The 22,997-nt window shown below is 38.4% G+C and overlaps 1 protein-coding gene across 1 annotated transcript in view; it reads left to right on the top strand.

The window, feature by feature from the left end:
* Window positions 1-22,997, top strand: part of col4a5 (collagen, type IV, alpha 5 (Alport syndrome)) — a 481,130-nt gene that overhangs the window by 131,774 nt on the left and 326,359 nt on the right. Inside the window, exons 11-12 of the mRNA XM_039765771.1 lie at window positions 361-396; window positions 11,397-11,438. Of these exons, the coding sequence (XP_039621705.1) occupies window positions 361-396; window positions 11,397-11,438 (78 nt within the window). The remainder of the gene's footprint in view (window positions 1-360; window positions 397-11,396; window positions 11,439-22,997) is intronic.

The raw sequence follows: 22,997 nt of genomic DNA, 5'->3' as shown, positions 1-22,997 counted from the left end.
GTCTCTAGTGATCACAGTGCAAGTAGCTGATTACAGGAGCATTTAATTCACCACAGTTTTATTTTCTCAATGTCACTTATGGTTTAATTTGTTGCAGATACTGTATAAGGCACCATTTCATGACTCCATCCAAGTTCTCAGTCTATTTGTAATGCAGCCAGGACAAGGTTGCACCTGGGTTTTGCATGCATTGCAGTTTGTCAGTAAATTTTAAATCCATTTAAAATCCATTTATTCTATTTCTAGAGGAGATCATAAGTGACAACCCAGAAAAAAGATCAATTGTAATCTTTGTTTAACAATTTGTTTTAATGGAACTCAATGAGAACTTAGAAAACATTTTTTTCCTTGTTTTCACAGGGTACTCCTGGACCTCCTGGTCCCCCAGGTCCTAAGGTGAGTAAATGTAATTTTTTACAAGTAGGTGCAGTATATGTGCTCTGTTACAAAACAATAGATACACCCTGAAGGAGCAGTTCAATTTTTTAATTAATTAAGTGATGCGAGTAAAAAAACGCTCACAGATTAAATATACAATGTGTGGGTGCAGGGTTGTATGTGCAGTTATTTAGGAATGTTAAACCTCACATGGCTATCGGTGCTAATAGTGGTACATCTTCGCATGGAGTTATACATATGAATGAATTGTGACCAGACAGCTCTGGGGTATTGATGAGAAAATTTAAAGTCACACATTCATGCGCAGATTCAGTCAGTCCAGCCGAGTTTGTCATTGGCACTCTGGAGGTCATAATTAATGCACCTATGCACACTACAATAGGCGTCTAAGCAGGATAGACAGAATAGATCTCAAAGAAGATAAGAAAGAGAGAAAATACTCAGAGATTAAAGAGAAGGAAAGGTAGAGACAGGATCGGGTATGGGTGTTTGGGAGCAAGTGCTCAGGAAGTAGCCCCAGATGGATTGACCAGACAATGCTCACAGGGCAGGTCACTCCTGCTGATTGCATAAGAAGCAGAAGCAACCATCTGCTCTGAACCAATTCCTCTGGTAGAAGGGAGTATGGCGTAAAAGGTTTCCCGCTCAATGCGGAAGGAAAAAAGCCGGAGAAACGAACTAGATTAAAGGATAACTGTGTTTACTGGTTAACAGTTTTGAAGGGATGCATCAAGAGTCGTGCTGGTTTTTTTGGATAGATCCTGATTTTTGTTTTTGTCCTTGGCTTTTAATCTATTTATGGATTATTTATTTGTTGTAGTTTTTAACCTCCTTGAATACTGTTTTTAACAAGGAGTATTTATTATTATTATTATGAATTGCACTCCACTTTTGCACAAATTCTAGATTGTGTTAAATAAAATGCACTGAACACGTTTGAACCTACCCTTCCCGTTTTATGTGTCCTCATTGGCTGCTCTAACCTTGGTTTACATGTATTCATGTCCCAGGCATCCCAACAATGTGTTTCAATTGGGTGGTTTTATTTATTTGGGAATAAGTAACAGACAACACTCTCTTATTCCCACTATTAGGTAAATTTAAACTTCTATGTCAAACAAAACTATGGATTTCACAGGTTCATTTTTTCAGCATATAAAAAACAAACATTGTGAAGATGTGAAAAAAATTCAAATAATGATTTAGTAGCTTGTGACACTTTTTGCAACGAAAACGTAAAGTAATAATTTTTCTGTATTAGTTTATCAGTTTCTTACATCATATTATTGCCCACTCCTTACTATTTCACAAATGGTTTCTGCGTGTTGTTTTTTTAAACAATGACAACATAAAATAAATAATAAATCTTGTCAGTTTAGGTTTTATTTTGTTATTTAGGGATTGGTGAGGAGTGTTAACTAGGCCCTGATAATTGAAACTGTGTATTATGGTATTCCATGTAAATTAAGGTACTGTGTTGACCAGTCTCACAATTCACTGTTCACAGTTATATTCTTCTTTGGTGCCCCATGGACCCATGAGGCTAAAGATAAAAGAGCCTTCTTTCAGCCATCATGCCAGCATCATCCCAGTTTATATTCATACAACCAAAAACAGTTAATTTATGTTGGACTCACTACCTAGTCTCACTAACTGCAAGAATTTGGCCGCTGTCAGTTTCACTTATTTATTCATATAACAGACAAATGTTTTATTAAAGTGTTAATCATATGTTGCAGTAGTAGTTGTAAGATACAGCGGTTCTGTGTTGCCTTTTAATAAGTTTCAGTAGTAAACTAGTTGTGTGGCATTCTTTCAAATGCGTTAAGTCTATAAAGAATATGCAGAATACATTATTTGTATTCCTGGTGAATAGGAATAGAAAAGCTACAGATGGAAACTTTGTTTTTGTCACAGAGTCTCCAGTTTTCTTTTTCATAAAGTGACAGTGAATAGAGCAACTTTTTACATAGAGGCCTTAGCATTGGTTTTAATGTTTCTGCTTTTCTTCTGTATGTTTTTTTCACTGTTACACTTCTTCTTCTTTCTATTGCTCCCTTTAGGGGTCGCCACAGCAGATCATTTTTTCACATATCTTCCTGTCCTCTGTATCTTGCTCTTTTACAACCACCACCTTCATGTCATCTCTCACTACATTCATAAACCTTCTTTTAGGCCTTCCTCTTTTCCTCTTGTCTGGCAACTGTATCCGTAGCATCAAACTTCCAGTATACCTTTCATCTCTCTTTTGCACATGTCCAAACCGACGTAATCTCGCCTCTCTGACTTTGTCTCCCAACCATCCAACCTGAGCTGACCTTCTAATGCAGTGTTTCCCAACCTTTTTAAGCCACGGCACATATTTCACATTAGAAAAATCACAAGGCACACCACCAAACAAAAATGTCACAAAAAGTATATTTACTCAAATATAATGAAAATCAAGTCTCAATTTACTAAATTTACTTACTCAGTGTGAAACCTGGGCCTGTTTAGTTGAACACAAAGCTGATATTCTTGCAGGAATTGAAGAAAGACACACACAAAGATCTTCCTCAACAGCTCTGAGTCTCTCTCTTTTTTTCATCTTTATAGCAGTCATGCTTGAAAAGCCCACCTCGTATAGATTGGTTGTGGAGAAAGGGAGCAGAACTGAAATAGCTTTTTTGCCAGAATGGGGAACTCCTTGGCAGCAGTCAGCCAAAAACTGTCCTAAGGTAGATCAGCAAAGCTCAGTTTTAGACCACAATTTTGTCTCAGTTCATTTATTTCTTCCTGCTCCTGCAAAGTCATGTCCTTTCCAACTGCAGTTAAGCTGTATGGGTTCCTAACCCACTCAAGGCAATCAGTGGAAAGTGAAGGGAAATAACATGACAATTTCTGCTCAAGACTTTGCAGATGTTTACCTATTGTCTCACACAGTGCAGCACTGTTGACACCCTGCCATTTCTGGGTGTGTGGGAACATGTTAAGGTGTGCACTTTCGACATGTTTCCAGAGCTGCACCTTTGAAAAAAATCCCTTTATTTTATCTGTACTTGTGAGCAGGTTTTCATTTTGACCTTGCATTCGTGTGTTCAGGTCATTCAGGTGTTGAAATATATCTGCCAGATATGCCAGTCTTGCATACCACTTGTCACTTGAGAGCAACTTAGCGTCATCATACTTCTGATTTGTCAGAAACACTTTAAGTTCCTCCTGCAGCTCATACACACAGGCTAAAACTTTGCCACAGGACAACCATCGGACCTCCGTGTGGAGCAATAACATTTTATGCTGCGTTCCCATTTCCTTACACAGTAATGCAAAAATGCGACTTTTTACAGGTCTCGTCTTCACAACGTTTATCATGCGCACAACATCTTCCAGTACAGCAACTAGGTCTACCAGCAATGTCTTGGCAACGAGTGTTTCCGGGTGCAGAAAACAGTGCGTCGCAATGACATCTGGATGTTGCTCTTTCACTCTGTTTACAAATCCTTTGGTGTGCCCGAGCATGGCAGCTTCTCCATTGGTGCAAACACCAATGCAGTTTTGCCACTTCAGTCCTCCTTGTTCAAAGTACTCTGGCAGAACTCGAAAAAATTCCTCTTCTGTTGTTCTTTCTGGCAATTCCTTGCAAAACAGAAAGTTTTCTCTGATGTCTCCATGTACAAAGTTGCCAGTTGTGCATGTCCACTGATATCCATAGATTCATCGATTTGCAATATTAAATTTGCCACCAATGCACAACTTTTCCAAAGCTATTTTTTCAATGTCAGCAGAAATGTCTTCAATACGTCTGGAAATTGTATTATTTGAGAGAGGGACTTGGGCTATTTCTTTAACAGCGCCTGGGCCGATCATCTCTTTTAAGATAATTTTGCAGGCAGGCAGTATTAATGTCTCTGCTAATTGGTAGCTAGCTTTTAGTGCTTTCTCACTCGTCTTGGTGGTTTTCCTCATTAACGCTGCCTGTTTCTCAGTCTGTTCATGCAGTTGAACAAAATAATCCGTGTTCTTGTTTTGAAGTGATGGGTGTTTTTGTCTGGAGATGGCGTTTAAGTTTACTTGGAACTATGCTTTGAGTTTTTTTGCAAGCAGCACTTTTTTTGTATACTGTAGGTGATGCGGAAAATCTATCTAAAAGTGCAGTTTTCCAGACAATTCGTAAAGTCTGTTTGGCTCTGAAATATTTCCTTCGGGTTTTCATAGCATTTCCTGGACACCTGTGTGTGCAGACAATAAAAGAGTTTCATGCCATTGCAGGTACACAGGCAAAAACACCCACAGTTCCATAAAGAATCTCACAATCAGCCTAACATTCTCATTACCCATTATTTCCAAATGTGATTGGGGCACATGGGACTGATCAGAGTGGAGTTTGATCAAACATTATTTGTAAAATGAACCTCTTCTCCTGATGAATAATCAGACACAGTGCCTTCATCAAATATTTGACCTTCGTCAATATCTCATTGGTCAGACACAAGTTCTAGGGATATGACATTCCCTGCAACTGACCCAACAAAAAAAATGCCCTCAGAAACAGGGCGATGGGTATTTTGCTGGAGAGCCAACTCTTTTGCAGGGGTTAGGTCTGGACCGCATGGACCTGCACCTGTTTTTTGCTTGTCTACCTTCTTATTAGCTTTAAAATTAATGGTTTTTATATTATATATGATTCCTTATGTTAACAATTATTTAAATAGTTATATACCAATATTTACCAGTTTGAAGTATATTCTTGTACTTCACTTTAACCTGTCCCCATGTTCTCCTTGTGCTCATGTTTGATCTGGAATTATGACATATTAAATAATAATTAATCTGACGCATTGGAAATGAAACGCTGCATTCAGTAAGTACAATGCACACTACTTAGCGTTTAATTTGTCGGCCACTTTTTGCCAGCTGTCTTTTCTGGTTTGGGCTGCTTTTGCAGTGTTACCCCTTGTGCATATTAAATCTTGAAATTCTTCATATCCTTAAATTAAATGTCCTGCTCTGCTTGTGTGAATAAAATGCACCCATTCTTTCACCATTTTGTTACAGCCTATCAAAGACTTGCTGATTATGTTTTCAAGACTCAATATATATGGGCTTTTCAATAAGCACGGGCGCGCGCATTCCTCTCAGATGATTAGATCCAGCTAGACTAATCTACTACACGGCTGCGTTTAAAAAACGTACTTATCCCGGATGAGCTTCACTGGCGTTAATTCATCCAAGATGAGGCATCTGATCTTAAATGATTTAAGCGACGTACGGAAAATACCCCCCAGGCATAGCGGAATTGGCTCGGTTGGTTCCCCAGTATAAGTGAATCAAAAGGCAAGATAACTTTCATTGTATTGTCTTGAGCTCATCTTTTTTTGCTTTCTTCTGACCACTAGTCATGCTAGGGCCTTCATCTGGGTCGGAATTTTCTCCAGGACCCTGGTCAGATTGACTACTTTTTCTTTATAAAAAAATATTTATCCGTCACTATTACCTGCGGCTTTATCTCACTCGCAGCATGACTATGTACTTTCGTGTTTCTTCTTCGTCTTCTGTTTTACTCGCGGTTGGCAACTCACTTAATTGGAGCAAGAAGTTATACTGCCCTCTAGTAACAGCAGAACAAACAGGCAGCCTTAGAGTACCAATGAGGTGAAACTGGATAATCTTCAACGGCACACCTGATGATTTCTCACAGCACACTTATGTGCTGCGAAACAGTGGTTGGGAAAAACTGTTCTAATGTACTAATTTCTAATCCTGTCCATCCTCATCATACCTAATGTAAATCTTAACATTTTTAATTCTACCACTTTCAGTTGTGTTTCTTTTTTTTTGGTCAGTGCCACCATCTTCAACCCATATAACATAGCTGGTCTCACTATCATCTTGTAGACCTGCCCTTTCACTCTTTTTGGTACCCGTCTCTCACAAATCACTCCTGACACTCTTCTCCAGCCACTTCATCCTGCCTGCACTCTCTTCTTCACCTCTCCTCCACACTCCCCATTACTCTGTACTGTTGATCCCATGTATTTAAACTGACCCGCCTTTGCCAACTCTACTCCCTGCATCCTCACTATTCCACTGACCTCCCTCTCATTCACACACATGTATTCTGTCTTGTTCCTAATGACCTTCATTTATCAACCTCTCAGAGTACTCTTTCCATCTGCTCAACACACTTTCCTCACTTGTGAGTACGTTTCCATCTTTATCCTTTATCACACTAACCTGCTGCACATCTTTCCAAACTCGGTTCCTCTGTCTAGTCAATTGATACAGGTCCTTTTCTCCATCCTTATTGTCCAGCCTCTCATAAAACCCATCAGTTTAGTCTTATACACCTTTCTCTTCACCTTCCATCTTATCTCCTTGTAATCCTGTCTATTTTCTGCATCTCTCTGACTATCCCACTTCTTTGACAACCTCTTCCTCTGTATACTCTGCTGTACTTCCCCATTCCACCACCAGGTTTCCTTATCCTCCTTCCTCTGTCCAGATCAAGTACCCTTCTAGATGTCACCCTTACTACTTAAGGTAAAGTCATCTCTGATGGAGGATCATTGGAATCTTCGGGTAGAGGAGTCCTTTTTGGCTGGCTCAGCGCTGTCTCTGCTGTGGAATGGCCATTTGGGGGAGGTAGCTTGATGGCTGAGGTCTCCAGGACTCTAAATAAATCTAAATCATATTATGTGATATCATGTACTGTTAAATTCTGCTCTGTACTTGTAGTATTTATATTCTACTATTGTATGTATTGAGGATTATTTGTGTCTTGTTCTGTGTATTGTATTGACACCCTTCTTTTTGACACCCACTGAATGCCCAACCTACCTGGAAAGTGGTCTCTCTTTGAACTGCCTTTCCCATGGTTTCTTCCATTTTTTTCTTTATTAGGGTTTTATTTGGGAATTTTTCCTTGTCGTCTTAGAGAGTCAAGGCTGGGGGGCTGTCAAAAGGCAGGGCCTGTTAAAGTCCATTGCGGTGGTACCTGTGTAATTTTGTGCTATACAAAAATAAATAATATTGTTTTGTATGCACTTCAGCTGTAGTTGCCCAGCTATCTGGTAACTCTTCAATGCCATCCAGTGCCTGTCTTACTTCTTTCCTGAACCATTTTCAACTTCCACCATTTGATCCTTAGCTCTGTCCAAACTCTCCCCTTCTTCATAATATTCATCGTCATTCTACAAACCACCATCCTATGCTGCCTACTATTCACCACAGCCATGTCCATCTTTTTCATAAAATCCATTACCATCTGACCTTCTGCATTCCTGCATTGGGCCCAGCACGATGAAACACAATTGTGTGTGCATTCCCTTTGGCTGGGTTTTTTCACCTCTACACTAATATGTTAATATTCTTATGTTGTATCAACATTAATATATACACTTTTGTAATAAACTACAATGCCTTTCAGATCAGGGGTGCAAGAATCTTGTGTTACCTACAGGGGAAGCAAGAGGATGTGTCTTAATGGGCAAATAACTATTTTAAATAAAATTATAACAGTGAACAGCTAGCATTACAACAATGAAGGGCAAAGATTTATCTGCATTTAATAAAATGTTTCCAGACTGCGCTCAATATTTCAATATACATTTACCCTTAAATAATAATTTATAGAAATAAAAAAACATGGTAGTAGAATTTATTTCAGCTGAGAGACACAATTGGAGGATGAATTATGGAATAGTGGTATTGTGATTTTTTTGGCTGATTAATGATTTTTACTGCTCCTTTTTTATGGAAAATCGAATAGACTTATGTTTAATGTGTGGGAGTATCTTAATCTCTGTTTTGCTTAACACTAGAATTACCAGAGCCTACGAAAAAACTCGTAATTCCGTCCCACCTTAAACTGCTTCTTAAATCCGCCAGTGTCCTTTGTCTTCTAAATGTGCTGATAAAGAGAAGCTTGGAGCAGCCGGCTATTCCATCCCCCCACCAATTTAGAACGTGCACGAACTTCAGCTTGATTGAGTATCTGGGAGTGAAGTGGAGTTTTAGAGTGGAAATAATAGATCGTTATTTGGAACACACGCATTTCATGTCTGTTCCGTTTCTACAGTAATCTGTGTCAACACATAGTTAAAACAGAAATGTTTTTTATATTCTAGTAGTAGATGACAAAATGTAGGCATAAACTATATAGTGTATGAAGCCTGAAGTCCAAATAGCAAAGAAACATTTTCACAAGAATAACACAATTGCGCTTTTATTGAAAAATATAACTGCAGAAACAAAAAGCCGTCTTAACATGCGACATTGACAGCAGTTTATTGTAACTGCCTCCGTGGTTCAATAGATTCAGCCCCTGCTTGGGAATCAAGAGGTCACAAGTTCGATCCTGCGCCCCTCCGTTTTGAGAAGTAAACTGCTCTTAGTCGTACTGTTTTAGAATAAAAGCATACATTTAATTTCAGTCTGTAACAGCCGGTGCAATTTATGATCCTTGTAAAGGTTAGCTTCTTTAGTGAAAACAGCTGTGTCAGATGGGGTTGTATGGATTGATTCTGAACGCGACTGAGAGAATGAAAAGTGAATAAAAAAAAAAAAGCTAACCTTTACAAGGTTGCCTACAATTCTTGTAACTCATCCTCTTCAGTCCTGGAAACTGCCTAGTTGATCTTATTTGAACTCTTTCCGTGAGCTGCTATGTCTTTTGTACAGCCTGGAGACCAAAACTATAAGCAGTACTCCCGGTGAGGTCACACTATTGCACTGCAGAACGTGAGCATAACCTCCTTTGACGTGGACTCAACACATTGTTCTATATAACCTAACATTGTGTTAGCCTGTTAGCATTGTTAATGGCTTCTGAACAGTGGTTGTATATTGATAATGATGAGTCCACTAAGACTTCTAAAACCATTTCACAAGCGGTATTGTGTATTTAAATCCAATATTTTTGCATCCTACATGTAATACCTTACATTTACTTATATTAGATTTCATCTGCCTCAAATCTGTCTAAGCCTGCATGCTATCCAAGTCTCTTTGTAATGATTCAATGGATTCTAGATTATCTCCAAATCCACCCGGCTTTGTATCATCTGCAAATTTAACCAGCTTGTTGTTTATATTCCTGTCCAGATCACTTATATATATATATATATATATATTATATATAGTGACCCTGTGTTTTAGCCAGTTCTGCAACCATCTGTACACTATGCCCTGAATTAGTTTGACACACAGCTTCTATTACCTCAGAACTCAGCAATTTTTTTTTGAAAAAATAAATAAAAAAAAGATAAGTAATATCATATGCACAACCCTGAGCCTATCCTCTTGTTAGTTCTTCATAGAATTCCAGCATATTAATAAAACACAACCTCCCCCATTTCAACCCATGGTGACAGTCCCCTAAAATACCTATTCTTGCCATAAGCCTGTAGTTATTTGTACCTGCTTGGTCACCATTTGTATATAACAGAATAATTTTTACTACTTTCCAGTCCTTAGGAATATGCAGAGTACAGTGATGTGTCAATGGTTTATATTGCAAATGCACTCACCAAACTCTTTATGCAAAAAGTATAAATGTTATCTGGTCCTGTTGATTGCTTACATCTCACCTTATTTAATCTAAATAGTACTTTTCCCTATTACTGTTGGGAGGCTATCCACTTCTAATTTCCTAATAATGCAAGTTTGAAACTTTTGTCATTTCACAGTCTGCATGCTTTAATTCTCCCCCACTTTACATACACATAACTGTTCTTTTACTATTAAAATAGTGAAAGCATCTCTTTGGGTCACCTTTTATCTCTCAAACATCTAATAGTTAGCATTAGAGATACTAGTTTTATACAACTTATACAGCCGTATTTTCCTTTGTAGCTTCTTTTTCATCTCTTTATTTACGCACGTTGGAGTATTTTTTTTAATTTATTAATAATTCCAAATTTTGGGATGAGCCTACCCTGCATTATATATAAAATGTGTCACCATAACAACACTGCCGCCATCTTTTATAATAGTTTATTTTTATATTGTTTTTTAAATCTTGTTTGACATTGATCATGTGTCTAGAAAACAGCCTAATAATAACTAGTAAACAAAGGAAGGGAAAATGGCAGTGCCTATGAAATTTCAAAATTATACCTCAGTGAAGCAAATATAAATAGATTTTAATTAAATAAATAATATTTTAAGGAACAAATATTAAAAAAAAAAACCTTTAGAATCATGACGATCATTAACTCTGCTCACCTCAATGACTCCATCATCTCATTATTTAAGATGACCCCAACTACATCTTTTGCATTTTGGTTTTCACAGTAGTACAATTTGTATTCATTTCCCAACTCCTTGTATGACCGATCTGCCCATCTGTTTTCTGAATGCAAAAAATGTCTTTCTTTCTCCTTAATATGGTTTTTAGATTACCTTTTTTTCTCCTTCCAATTAACTTTAGCTGCAGCCGTGATCTCTGCAGTATCCGTACCTAATTTATCTCACCAATAGTGGGCAACAATGCACCTTGCTTGTAGGAGACGCAGTCCTGTTGTTATTGGATCTGTCTGTGATTGTCATCTCAAGATCTGGTGTGATTTTAAGCCTCATACCCATGCACGTGATATTCACAGATGTCAGCAACAGGTCTAATTCACTTAAAAGAAGATATAACCTACAGGACAGCAGGTATGAATGACCATTGGCACTAGTTGAACCAGACAGAGGTCTGGCTTAGTTACCAACCACTCAATTATGCAGCGAGGAGTATTGGGTTAAATTTTAACAGTGCCAACCCAAATGGACTGACCTGATTGTGTGACATTTATTACGTAATAATCTAGACGAAAATTTTAGGTTGTTAGTGGGATTAATGAGTCACATTGCATTTTAAAAATACTTTCATTAATATAGTGTATCCATTTTACCCATCATTGTGATAAACAGGTCTAGAGGTTGAAGCATTTGACTTATGGCAGATTAAAATTGTAGGTAGTATATTTTTTAACAATTATTTGTTACTTTACCTTATTTATCCTTTTCTTTCCTAGGGCAATATGGGTCTAAATTTCCAAGGGCCAAAAGGTGAAAAGGTAGGAATTACTTTTTTTTTCTTGGTTGTCATTTATAGTTTTAATTTTTGTATTTGATACAAATACCAGTGAAAGTTTACAATACCCAACACCTTTCAATACCACAGAAATCATTATTATAAAATACTGATTTATCCATAAAATAGTTATTGAACTATAAGAAAACAAGTATTAGCATTCTGAAAAATAAAAATACAATGCAGGGGTTGATCTTTAATGCATGGCAAAGATGGGGATTCCTCCGGTTTAACAACAAATGGGTGTGAGTGTCATGGAGGACAGAAGGGCATGCTACCTGCATGATGGCCTGACCACCTATCAAGAAGGAAGGTGCCGGGGAAGCTGTTCCCAGTCCAGTATAAAAGGAGCCCACTGCCTTACCTTGGGGAGTCAGAGTTGGAAAACTTCTAAACTGTAGAAGTTGGGTGCTTGTTCCATCCATCCCCCATGGCACTTACAGGGGTTTATAATCTTAGGAAAATTTCAGCACAGGGTTTATAAAGCAAGGATTTTCAAACTCAGTCCTAGGGACCACTGTGGCTGCAGGTTTTTGTTCAAGCCAGATTCATAATCAGTGATAACTGATGACACTGATCTCATTTAATTAGCTGGTATTTTTATTCCTCTTCTCTTATTTTACATTCAGAAAAGCACAGTAGCATCAGTTTTACATTTATAAGACATTTAGACATATTTAGATACTGTAGATTTAAATTCTTAATTTTTATTTGTTGATTTCATTATATTTTGCCCTTTACTACTTTTAATGTCTGGTTTCACAGTGAACTACTTTGTTGATAAGTTTATAATATTTGCTATTGTAAGATTTAATATTTGCATTTTTAGCTGGCTGCGGTGGGCTGGCTCCCTGCCCGGGGTTTGTTTCCTGCCTTACGTCCTGTGTTGGCTGGGATTGGCTCCAGCAGACCCCCGTGACCCTGTAGTTAGGATATAGCAGGTTGGATGATGGATGGATGGATTTTTTGCTGGTTTAAAATATTGATGAAGAGTAATATTTAACAGATGAGTCAAATTAGTCTAAATGTTATATGTCAGAAACTCATGGTTCTTTAATTTTCAAAATATGTCCCTCCTTTTTTTACATTTGTCCCAAATTAAAAGCTTCTTGTGTAAAGTCTAATTTGTTAGTTTAACATGAATCATTTATTTCAGAACTCCTGTTAAACAGCCTTTGTTTTGATGTTTTCACGGTTTCTTATATAAGTGATAACATTTTGTTATTGCTTATGTATGTGTACATATCCAGAATTAGAAAATTACTTTGGCTGTTGTTACTTGTACTCAAAAAATGTATAGCTGTGAGAAAACATTACATTTTTCAATGTACCATTCATATATGTGTACTTTCACTTACGACTTATACTAATGAACTGTAGTCTGCCTTCAAAAGCCAAATGAATGACTTAAGTTCAATATTTGTAAATTCATATTAAACAATGAACTATGATGTGCTTTGTCTGGCTCTGTTATCATGGGATATAAAAAATTAATAATGGAGAAGTTTTGTGTCCTCTGCAGCTTTGAAACACTAAATATACTGTATTTTATTTTGGTATTATAAATGGACTGCGGTAGGCTAGCGCCCTTACAATATATATTGTAAGTTGATGGGAGCTTGAACCCAAACAGACCGACGCAGACACTGGTTTAAAAGCACTAAGAAGTATTTTAATTTTCTTCTTCAAAGTGCCCCAAAGCACCTCCACCACCATAAATCAATAATCACAATAACAATAAACTACAATAAACCAATCCTCCACTCCCAGCAGCTCCGTCACACTCTCTCCTAACCCTGGCTCAGCTTGCTGGGTCTGCACCAGTCTTTTAAATAGTCCTATTTTAGGACTAGAGAAAATAAGGCATTAAGGAAAGTTAGGCAATGTTATTGATACTCTGCTTTATATTATATAAAAGAGCACAAGCAGTTGTTAGGAAAGAAGTGAGACAAACAAAAAGATTATACTGGCAAAAAATATCTATACGGAGAATATACTATGACAGCATTGAGTAAAACAAGTTCAATACCGGTTCTGGTTGAAGGAATAATGTAACAGTAACTGACACTGAAAGCAGAATTATTACCACAAACCTTTGTTAAAATACACATATGTACAGTTAAGTAAAGAACACATGTTTCACAGAGAAGCAGTTTTGGCATAATCCACAGTTTGATAATGAAAATAACTAGTGGTCTAGTTTGGATGCTGAATTTACATTATTAAAGATTAAATTAGAGAATAAATTAGCAATTAACAGTGTGAGACAGTCATTACCTGGGGAGAATGACTTCTAATATGTTCTCATATGACTGTTCTAATATGTTTTCTCATTTATCAGAATCTATTCTTATGTTGATTTTGGAATTCAAAATTTCAGTAGAAAGTTAGTATTTTTTTTTCTAAATGATGCATTAATCCTTCAATAGATTTGAGCATGTATGGTGAATCACTTAAACAAGAGTCATTGGTGAAATTCTTAGGAATGTGGATGGACAAAAAATTAACATGGAAGGTACATGTGAATAAAATAATCGAAAAATGTAAGAAAGCCATTAATGTTTTCAGGTGTTTAGCTGGATGTGATTGGGGGACAGATAGGAAGTCTCTTAAACAGCTGTATTGCAACTATTAGTATAACTGAATATGGATGCATTGCATATGAGTCAGCGTCACAGGCAGTGATAAAATTCAAGCCCAGGCATTGAAAATATGTAGTGGTTCTATGACATCTTCTCTAACATCAGCAGGATTAGCAGAAATGGAGGAGATACTGTACCTTTGTATTTACACAGAATGCAATTGGAAGTGGTCTGCTGGATCAGTGTGAGGGAACAAAATGGCAGACATCCAGTATCAGCAACACTAGAAAACTATTGTGAACACCACAGTAATAAAATACTCAGTTTTGAATGGTTGGGAAATGAAGGGGTAAAAAATTTTAAGGTATTTAAATATGGGCTTGGTCCCAGTGTACATATTTTGGCAGTTCCACCATGGTTATTGTCTATGGTGGATCCGAGTATCCAGGAGAAAATGAAGCAGAACCCCGTGTAGTGGGTTGGATAATGGATGGATGGATGGTTTGAAAGATCCAGTGACAGGTCGCACAGGGACTTCAACGTATGGTCATATGTTTCAAATTAAGAATAGGAAAAGGCTGACTGATAACTTGTTAGTATTTACCTCAGAGATGGTGGCAATATTTATTGCATTGGGATTGTTCCTGTGGCTAATGTGCTGCACCTGCTATGCCCCCAATATTAAGAAGCACGAGCCGGTTAGGAGGAAGAAAAAAGAGAACGAAAAAAGAACAAATGAAAGAAAGACGGAGGTAGCTGGAGAAAGCAGGACACGAGAGAGAGAGAGAAAGCCGGTGTGTGGATGGAGATTGAGCGAGGAAGAGAGGCAGGCAGGCAGTTATGAGGAAGCCTGGATGTTTGGCCGACATCCGGGTGGGAGTTGTTGTAGTGTTCACTCCCGCTGAGTGAACGAGTAGCGGGAGTGACCAGTGAAGGGCGACTGGCCACAGAAGACCGGAAAGGCAGCGGAAGTCAGGAGGCTTGGTGGTGGATTCCCCAGCATGTGCATCCTGGCCGTTGGGCGAGAGCCAAGTCTCGGGCCTGGGATGAGTGCGTGACCGAAGCCAGAGATCGGGAGGCCTCCAGACCCATGTAAGTAGGAGAAAGGACAGCTGCAGAGAGAGCGTCTCGCCTGTTGCAACGCCCAACCGGGAGAAGCATGTAAGACACTAGTGTAGAAGAGCACCAGGCTTATTGATTTTAAGGACTGCTTCCAGCGTCCTTTTAACCTCTGGTTTTAAAGGATTATTTTTCTATTTATTGATTTTAACCTCCACATTTTCTTTTATTGGATTACTAGCAAAATACCCGCGCTTTGCAGCAGAGAAGTAGTGTGTTAAAGAAGTAATGAAAAAGAAAAGGAAACATCTTGAAAATAACGTAACATGATCGTCAATGTAATTGTAACTGTTATGAGTGTTGCTGTCATATATATACTAGCAGAATACCCGCGCTTCGCAGCGGAGAAGTAGTGTAAAAGAAGTTATGAAAAGAAAAGGAAAAATTTTAAAAATAACGTAACATGATTGTTAATGTAATTGTTTTGTCATTGATATGAGTGTTGTTGTCATATCTATCTATCTATCTATCTATCTATCTATCTATCTATCTATCTATCTATCTATCTATCTATCTATCTATCTATATATATATATATATATATATATATATATATATATATATATATATATATATATATATATATACACACATGTGTACATATATACACACACACATATACTATGGGTGCGAAACAGGCAAATATATTGATTTTCTGAATATATAAAGTCGGCGTCAGAATATATAAAGTGAAAACTTGAATATATAAATTCATTGCCTAATATATAAAGTCAAAACTTGAATATACTGTATAAAGTCAGTGTCAGTATATATAAAGTCAAACTTGTTTCTGAATATATAAAGTCATCCATGGAATGTAATATATAAAGTGAAAACCTGAATATATAAAGTCAGCGTCGGAATTTATAAAGTCATTCCTGATTATATAAAGTCAAAGTCAAAATATATTGATTGAAACGACTCTGAACTGAAGTAAGTTAACAAAAACGTATTCAGAAAAATGTATTAAAAAAACACTGTTTGGTTAATGTTTTGAAAATGATGCATGTGCCCTGCCCAGGATTGGTTCCTGCCTTGTGCCCAGTGTTGGCTGGGATTGGCTCCAGCAGATCCCCGTGACCCTGTGATCGGATTCAACAGGTTGGAAAATGGATGGATATTCCAGCACTGACTTTGTATATTCCAACGATGACTTTATATATTGAAGTTTTGTGTTTATATATTCCAGCGCTTACTTTATATTTTGAGGTGGAGGGCTTCGCTATTACTTGTGGGGACGAAACTTCACTTTGGTAACTGATCATGGTCCACTTCAATGGTTATACCGACAGAAAGATACAAACTCTCGCCTAATGAGATGGTTTCTGGGCTTACAACCTTACCGTTTCACAGTAAAACATCGACCAGGTTCTGAACACGTCAACGCAGACGTATTATCACGACTAAATGAACCTGGTACAGAGAGTCGCTTGATTCACGGGAATGTGAATAAAGCTGAGGGGGAGGGTGTGAGCTGGAGGGCTGATCGCACCCCAAGAAGATACAGACGCCCCTGGGCAAACCAGAACCCCTGAAACACAGACTACCCTCACATTGCTCTTTACTTTCTGACTTGTGCTATAACGCGTAATTCAAACCTCGCGCGATACTCCGCTAACTTAAAAGCCTTGTGCAGCGCCTGTCAGTTGAAAATTGATTGCTTGCTTTTATCTCTCTCTCTCTGCTCCTAGCGGAACTGTCATCTCTGACTTGTCATGGAGCACGTTTAAGCGCATGTGTTGCAGTGTTTGAATAAAAATCCTTCTTGTTTCTGCGACCTCCTGTGTCTCTGTGCAAATCTGTGACCCAAGCGTGACAATATATTCTGACGCTGACTTTATATATTCAAGATTTGACTTTATATATTCCAACGCTTACATTATATATTCCGAAATATTCCAACGCCGTCTTTACATACTGAGGTTTTGGGAAGCACTGATCAGTGTAATCGGTGTACCATGAAATCATGCATTGACAGAAGTTCCCCTTTGGTTGGGCACGGTCTCTTCCAGTTGCACGGATGGGTGGGTGGATCTTATATGTCTGTGCAGGTTTGTTGTTGACCCTGCTCTAACAGATATTTTCATATTCTGCACTTAGCTTTGCAGTCTCCAATATCACTGAAATGCAGCCAGATGCTGCTTCTTTTTCGGCTTTCACTCATTTCTTTACTCTTCTTTTTTCTTCACGATGCGCTTGCATTTAAATCTGGCTCCTCGTCTGTCGCAGCGACAGATACACAGAGCGACAGTGTTGCTCTGTGTACCTGGCCTGTACCAACACTCGCTGTCTTGAGCGTCTGCCCCCTTCCTTCTTTCACATAATGGTATGATCCTAGTCCGATGTGGAGCGGCCGAAGTTTCGGCTCTGCTCGACGGACATCGGCTCCTCTCGTTCACTTGAAAGCATCGGCACTTAGAGCCAGCTCGTTCGCGAACGACACATCACTATTACTTTCTCACTTGCGCTATAACGCGTAATGCAAACCTCGCGCTATACTCCGCTAACTTAAAAGCCTTGTGCAGCGCCTGTCAGTTGAAAATTGATTGTTTGCTTGCTTTTATCTCTCTCTCTCTCTGCTCCTAGCGGAACTGTCATCTCTGACTTGTCATGGAGCACGTTTAAGCGCATGTGTTGCAGTGTTTGAATAAAAATCCTTCTTGTTTCTAGGACCTCCTGTGTCTCTGTGCAAATCATGCATTGACAGAAGTTCCCCTTTGGTTGGAATTGAAACTGTGATTAAATGCATTATTTTTTTAATGCGTTATGGAGCACATGCATCGAAGCTTCTCAGCTGTGCGATTGTCAATGTAACCTTTTGTAAGTAGTGCCTGGAGGATTCAGTGTGGAGAAACTCTAGAGACAGCGTGTGTATTAACTTGTGGATTTTTCTGTGAGTATTTGGTGGCAGTCTGACGGTTGCTTCGAAGACGGCGTAGCGCTGAGCTCAGCTCAGAGCGAAATGAGGTGAATGGGAGGAAGATGATGACGTGACTCCCCACCCGCCTTAACTGTCAATCCCCCACAAACACAGTCTCTCGGAATTTGCATAAGCACACCCCTTCACCTACAATTTTAACTTAGTTACAAAGTGATCAGAACTCTCGTTTATATCCTGCGTCCTCTCATTAAACTTGTATCCCGCATTACCTGTGGGCATGTGAAACGCCAGCGTAGCCTGCCTATGAACTTAATTTAAAGTTTAGGTTTACACCTTGCTTTCTTTCTGAGGTAGCAGCACTCATGAATATGGTAGTATATGTCACTCGCTCGCTTCTTATTGTTTCGCTGCCTTCTCAATTATATAATGCATGTTTTCTTAAGCGCTTTTTGGAGGTCTTCCTGGTTTTCTACGCACTGCGTTGACAGTCAGTTCACGTGATTACGTGGGAGGCGTGATGATGTCACACGAAACTCCGCCCCCCCACGTCATTCCAGCTCAACTTCATTACAGTTAATGGAGAAAAATACCTTCCAGTTTTGACCATTAGGTGTAGAATTTCGAAATGAAACCTGCCCAACTTTTGTAAGTAAGCTATAAGGAATGAGCCTGCCAAATTTCAGCCTTCTACCTACACGGGAAGTTGGAGAATTAGTGATGAGTGAGTGAGTGAGTGAGTAAGGGCTTTGCCTTTTATTAGTATAGATATATATATATACACATACACATTATATATACAGTATATATCTATGTCTATATATATATATATACAGGTATATCTAATATCTATATACATATATCTATATCTATCTCTCTCTCTCTCTCTCTCTCTCTCTCTCTCTCTATATATATATATATATATATATATATATATATATATATATATATATATATATACGTACATACATACACACACACATTATATATATATCTATCTATCTATCTATCTATCTATCTATCTATATATATATATTGTGGAGCCGAGCCATGTTGTTCATCAAACCACCACACGTTTATTTACAATACTATATACAATAATTGGTCACTCAGACCCAGTCCAAATAGTGCACACAACCCCAATACTCAGTCCTGGCCACAAATGCCTTTCTTCAGGCCGCCTCCACACTCCTCTGTGCTTCGTCCTTCCTCCTCCCGACTCCAGCCCTGAATGAATGGAGACGGCCCCTTTTATATGGTTCCCGGATGTGCATCAGGTGTTCCCGACATTCCTCCCTTGGTCATGCCCCAGCGTGGCGGAAGTGCCGGCTGTCCTCCCAGCAGCTCCCCGGGTGTCTCCCAAAGTATTCCCCCCAGCACTTCCTGGTGTGGCGGAAGTGCTGGGGCAACAGGTCCCCAAGGCATTGGGGCGCCTCCTGGCTGTGACCATGGGCCCCTACAGGGTAGGGCTTCCATGCCCTCAACCCATGGCCCCCAAAGCAACCAGGAAGGCGGCCCCCACGTGATCCAGGGTGGGCTTTGACCCTCTTCCGGTCCCTCACGGCGTCCCGGCCGGGTCGTTGCCCCTGGCATCCCTGGCAATATATATATATATATATATATATATACACATACACACACATTATATCTATATCTTTATCTATATATATATATATATATATATATATATATATATATATATATATATATATATATATATATATATATATATATATATATATATATATATATATATATATATATATAGCAAAATACCTGCGCTTCGCAGCGGTAAAGTACTGCCTTAAAAGTTTTATTAAAAAGAAAATTAAACCTTTTTAAACTGAGGGAAAATATACCAATACTTATTTGTTAAGGATCTCTTTGTATACTACATTGTGAGTTCGGCCCTCCGGTTGTAATATGACTAAGCTGTGCGCTGAGCTTACTCTTAAGCATGCAACGTACAGTTGGCCATGTGAACAGTAATCTTGTTTCAAATCTCACAGCTTGGATTGCTGCTGTCATAATCAGTTTGAGTTTCATGGTTTGTTTCAATTACGACAGTATTTGTAGGACTTGTGTTGAAGTGACATTTGGCATCTGTCAAGCATTGTAAGTATACAACCAGTTTCATTGATAACTTCACATCCAGCTTTTGAGTGTTTAAACATTCATAAACATCAAAGTGTCCACTACTGAAATCATCACCTGTGAATCTAAGATGTTTAAGAGGCATTGGCGGTTGTCGAAAGGTGTAAAATATTTGCCCATTTCGGTACACCTGAAAGCGACAACCGAACAATTCAGCGGCAGCCATCAACTCACATGCAGAACCATAGGTGATGGGCTTAAGCATTTCACTCTTATAGTGCTCCTGTGTAGTATAATTATCTCCTGTACCGTCGTAAGTCCACACCTTGAACCTGTCCCAGTCATTCAATACATAAGACACAACGTTCCTCCGGATATCAAGAGTGAGCCTGATATGGTCGTGCAATATGTAACAAAGAGAATGGAAAAGGTAGGTGCCATCTCCGGGCATGGAAACCACTCGGTAAGTGACAGTTCTTTGATCGATGGTGATTACCTCGATAGACATGTTAATGCGGGTACGGTTGGAATGATAAAGGAAATGGGTACCTGAACAATGTAAAGTCTAAAATACCTACACAATAACTAAACTAACTAACTAAATGAACAATAAAACAGAGGAGAATCCGTGGATTAAATAAAAAGGCTGTAGTTATCAGCAGGGAGACGTGAATACCGTGGCGAAGCAAGGAAGGGAATGTAGAGACTGGAATGACGAACGGCCTTATATAGGCAGGCAGCCAACAACGTGGGAAGTGTTTGGATGGGGGACCCAACGCGGCCTCACACGGTGACCGAGCTGCAGGCTATGGATGTATATATGTACGTAAGTAGGATTCAGTTAGCATTCGGAACCCGCGTATCAAATTTCTTGAAGATGGGCCCATAAGTAACAAAGACTGTTGAAAAGTTCAATATGGTGGCTAAAAGTGGTGTCATACCACCGAAATAAGTACGTACATTGGTTTTGGTTAGCGCAGGGAAGCCACCTACCAAATTTCGTGAAGATGGGGCCATGAATAAGAAAGTTCAACATGGTGGACGTTGTTGACCGTTATGACCGTTACGCGTAGAATTTTGAAATGAAATCTTTTGTATGTAAGCTGTAAGGAATAAGCCTGCCAAATTTCAGTCTTCTACCTACACGGGAAGTTGGAGAATTAGTGGTGAGTGAGTGAGTGAGTCAGTGAGTCAGTGAGTGAGTCAGTGAGTGAGGGCTTTGCCTTTTATTAGTATAGATTTATTTATTGAACTCTTTTGAAAGCACTGCACTTTGTGGACACTTTGTTGTAATAAAAGCAGTTGTGCACTTTTTACATCATCCCCTTGCTTTGTTGTTGCCTCACTGTCTAGCTCACCTCGGTTATATCTATCGACGGTGTTGGGTTCAAGGGTTCCCAAACGGACAAAGAGAGCATGGAAGAGAACCCACATTGTCACAGTCACCCAGTATTAAGAATATAAATGTAACAGTGCCACTGCATAAAGGGAAACAAAAGCCTTAATAAAAAAAATTCATTAAATCAATTTGGCAACAGAGCTGGGATAAAGATAAGAAAGGAAGGCATTTATATGAAGTTTAGAAGGTGTTGGGAAAGAGCAAAGTAAGAGGTAGTAATAGGAGGGAGGAAGTCATAATCAACAACAACAACAACATTTATTTATATAGCACATTTTCATACAAACAGTAGCTCAAAGTGCTTTACATAATAAAGAATAGAAACATAAAAGACACAATAAGAAAATAAAATAAGTCAACATTAATTAACATAGAATAAGAGTAAGGTCCAATGGCCAGGGTGGACAAAAAAAACACAAAGAAACTCCATACGGCTGGAGAAAAAAATTAAATCTGTAGGGATTCCAGACCATTAGACTGCCCAGTCCCCTCAAACGATTACATCTTGGGCACACAGGCTTAAAATACTCACTGTGTCACAGGAATATGCAGATAATGTATTTATCGTGAAACAGTAATGTGGAGTGTACTGAATATAAAGAGCAAACAATATGTCTTATTAAAAAACTAAAAAAGATGGCAAAGGAGTATTTTAGGACAGTGTTGGCAATATAGTGTCTCATATGCTTTTAAAAGCGTTGGACTTTTTGATATTAATTGAAGGGAGTTTTTTTTCTTATTTAGTCCAGCCCCTACTTTATATGGCATTTCTTTCTGAGTGTCTGCTCCACACTCCTGCTCAGTAGGTGGCAGTAATGTATAATTTACGTTGGTTTGCTAACCACCATAAAAACCCAGAAGAAGAATATCTGGGATATTAAACTGCATGTGAACTGGATGGAGGCCTACAGATGGACATTTGTAGAATTCTTAATTACAATCATGAAGGAATGCAAAGCCCTTATTTGTTTATCTGGACTGTGTAGAACACTATTAAAGTGTTTCATTTTGTTATCTTTTTTTAATAGCAAGTATGATTCCTACACTTGCGAGTTGAAATTGTCCTATGCAAACACAGAACATTTGCAGACATGACTTCTGCTGTTTTTCTTTTCCACACTGATGATTGGGTGCTATTTTTATATGTAATTTTAACTCCTGGTTTTCCAATACAGTAAAACAGCTTAGTTTCAAAGTATTGTTTATTTGTAACTTTTCTAATAGTTCAGTTGAAATCATGAACAAAGAAATAGGCCTACATTAAAACATAGTTTTTGCTGTGACTGTACTTTTTTCCTTTGCAAGAGCCAAACCAGATTAAATAATATTACAATATTACAGCTGCACTGAACAACATTAATTGTTTTTTCAATTACTACCTCAGTGATTAATATTCTTTCAAATAAGTGTTAAGTGCATAGAGTAGATCCCTGTTAATTCAGTCCCTGATGGTTTTTACTTTTCAGTTAT

The sequence above is a fragment of the Polypterus senegalus genome, chromosome 10, assembly GCF_016835505.1.
Source record: "Polypterus senegalus isolate Bchr_013 chromosome 10, ASM1683550v1, whole genome shotgun sequence".
In the NCBI taxonomy this organism is placed as follows: domain Eukaryota; kingdom Metazoa; phylum Chordata; class Cladistia; order Polypteriformes; family Polypteridae; genus Polypterus; species Polypterus senegalus.
This window is presented reverse-complemented; position numbering and strand designations above follow the sequence as displayed.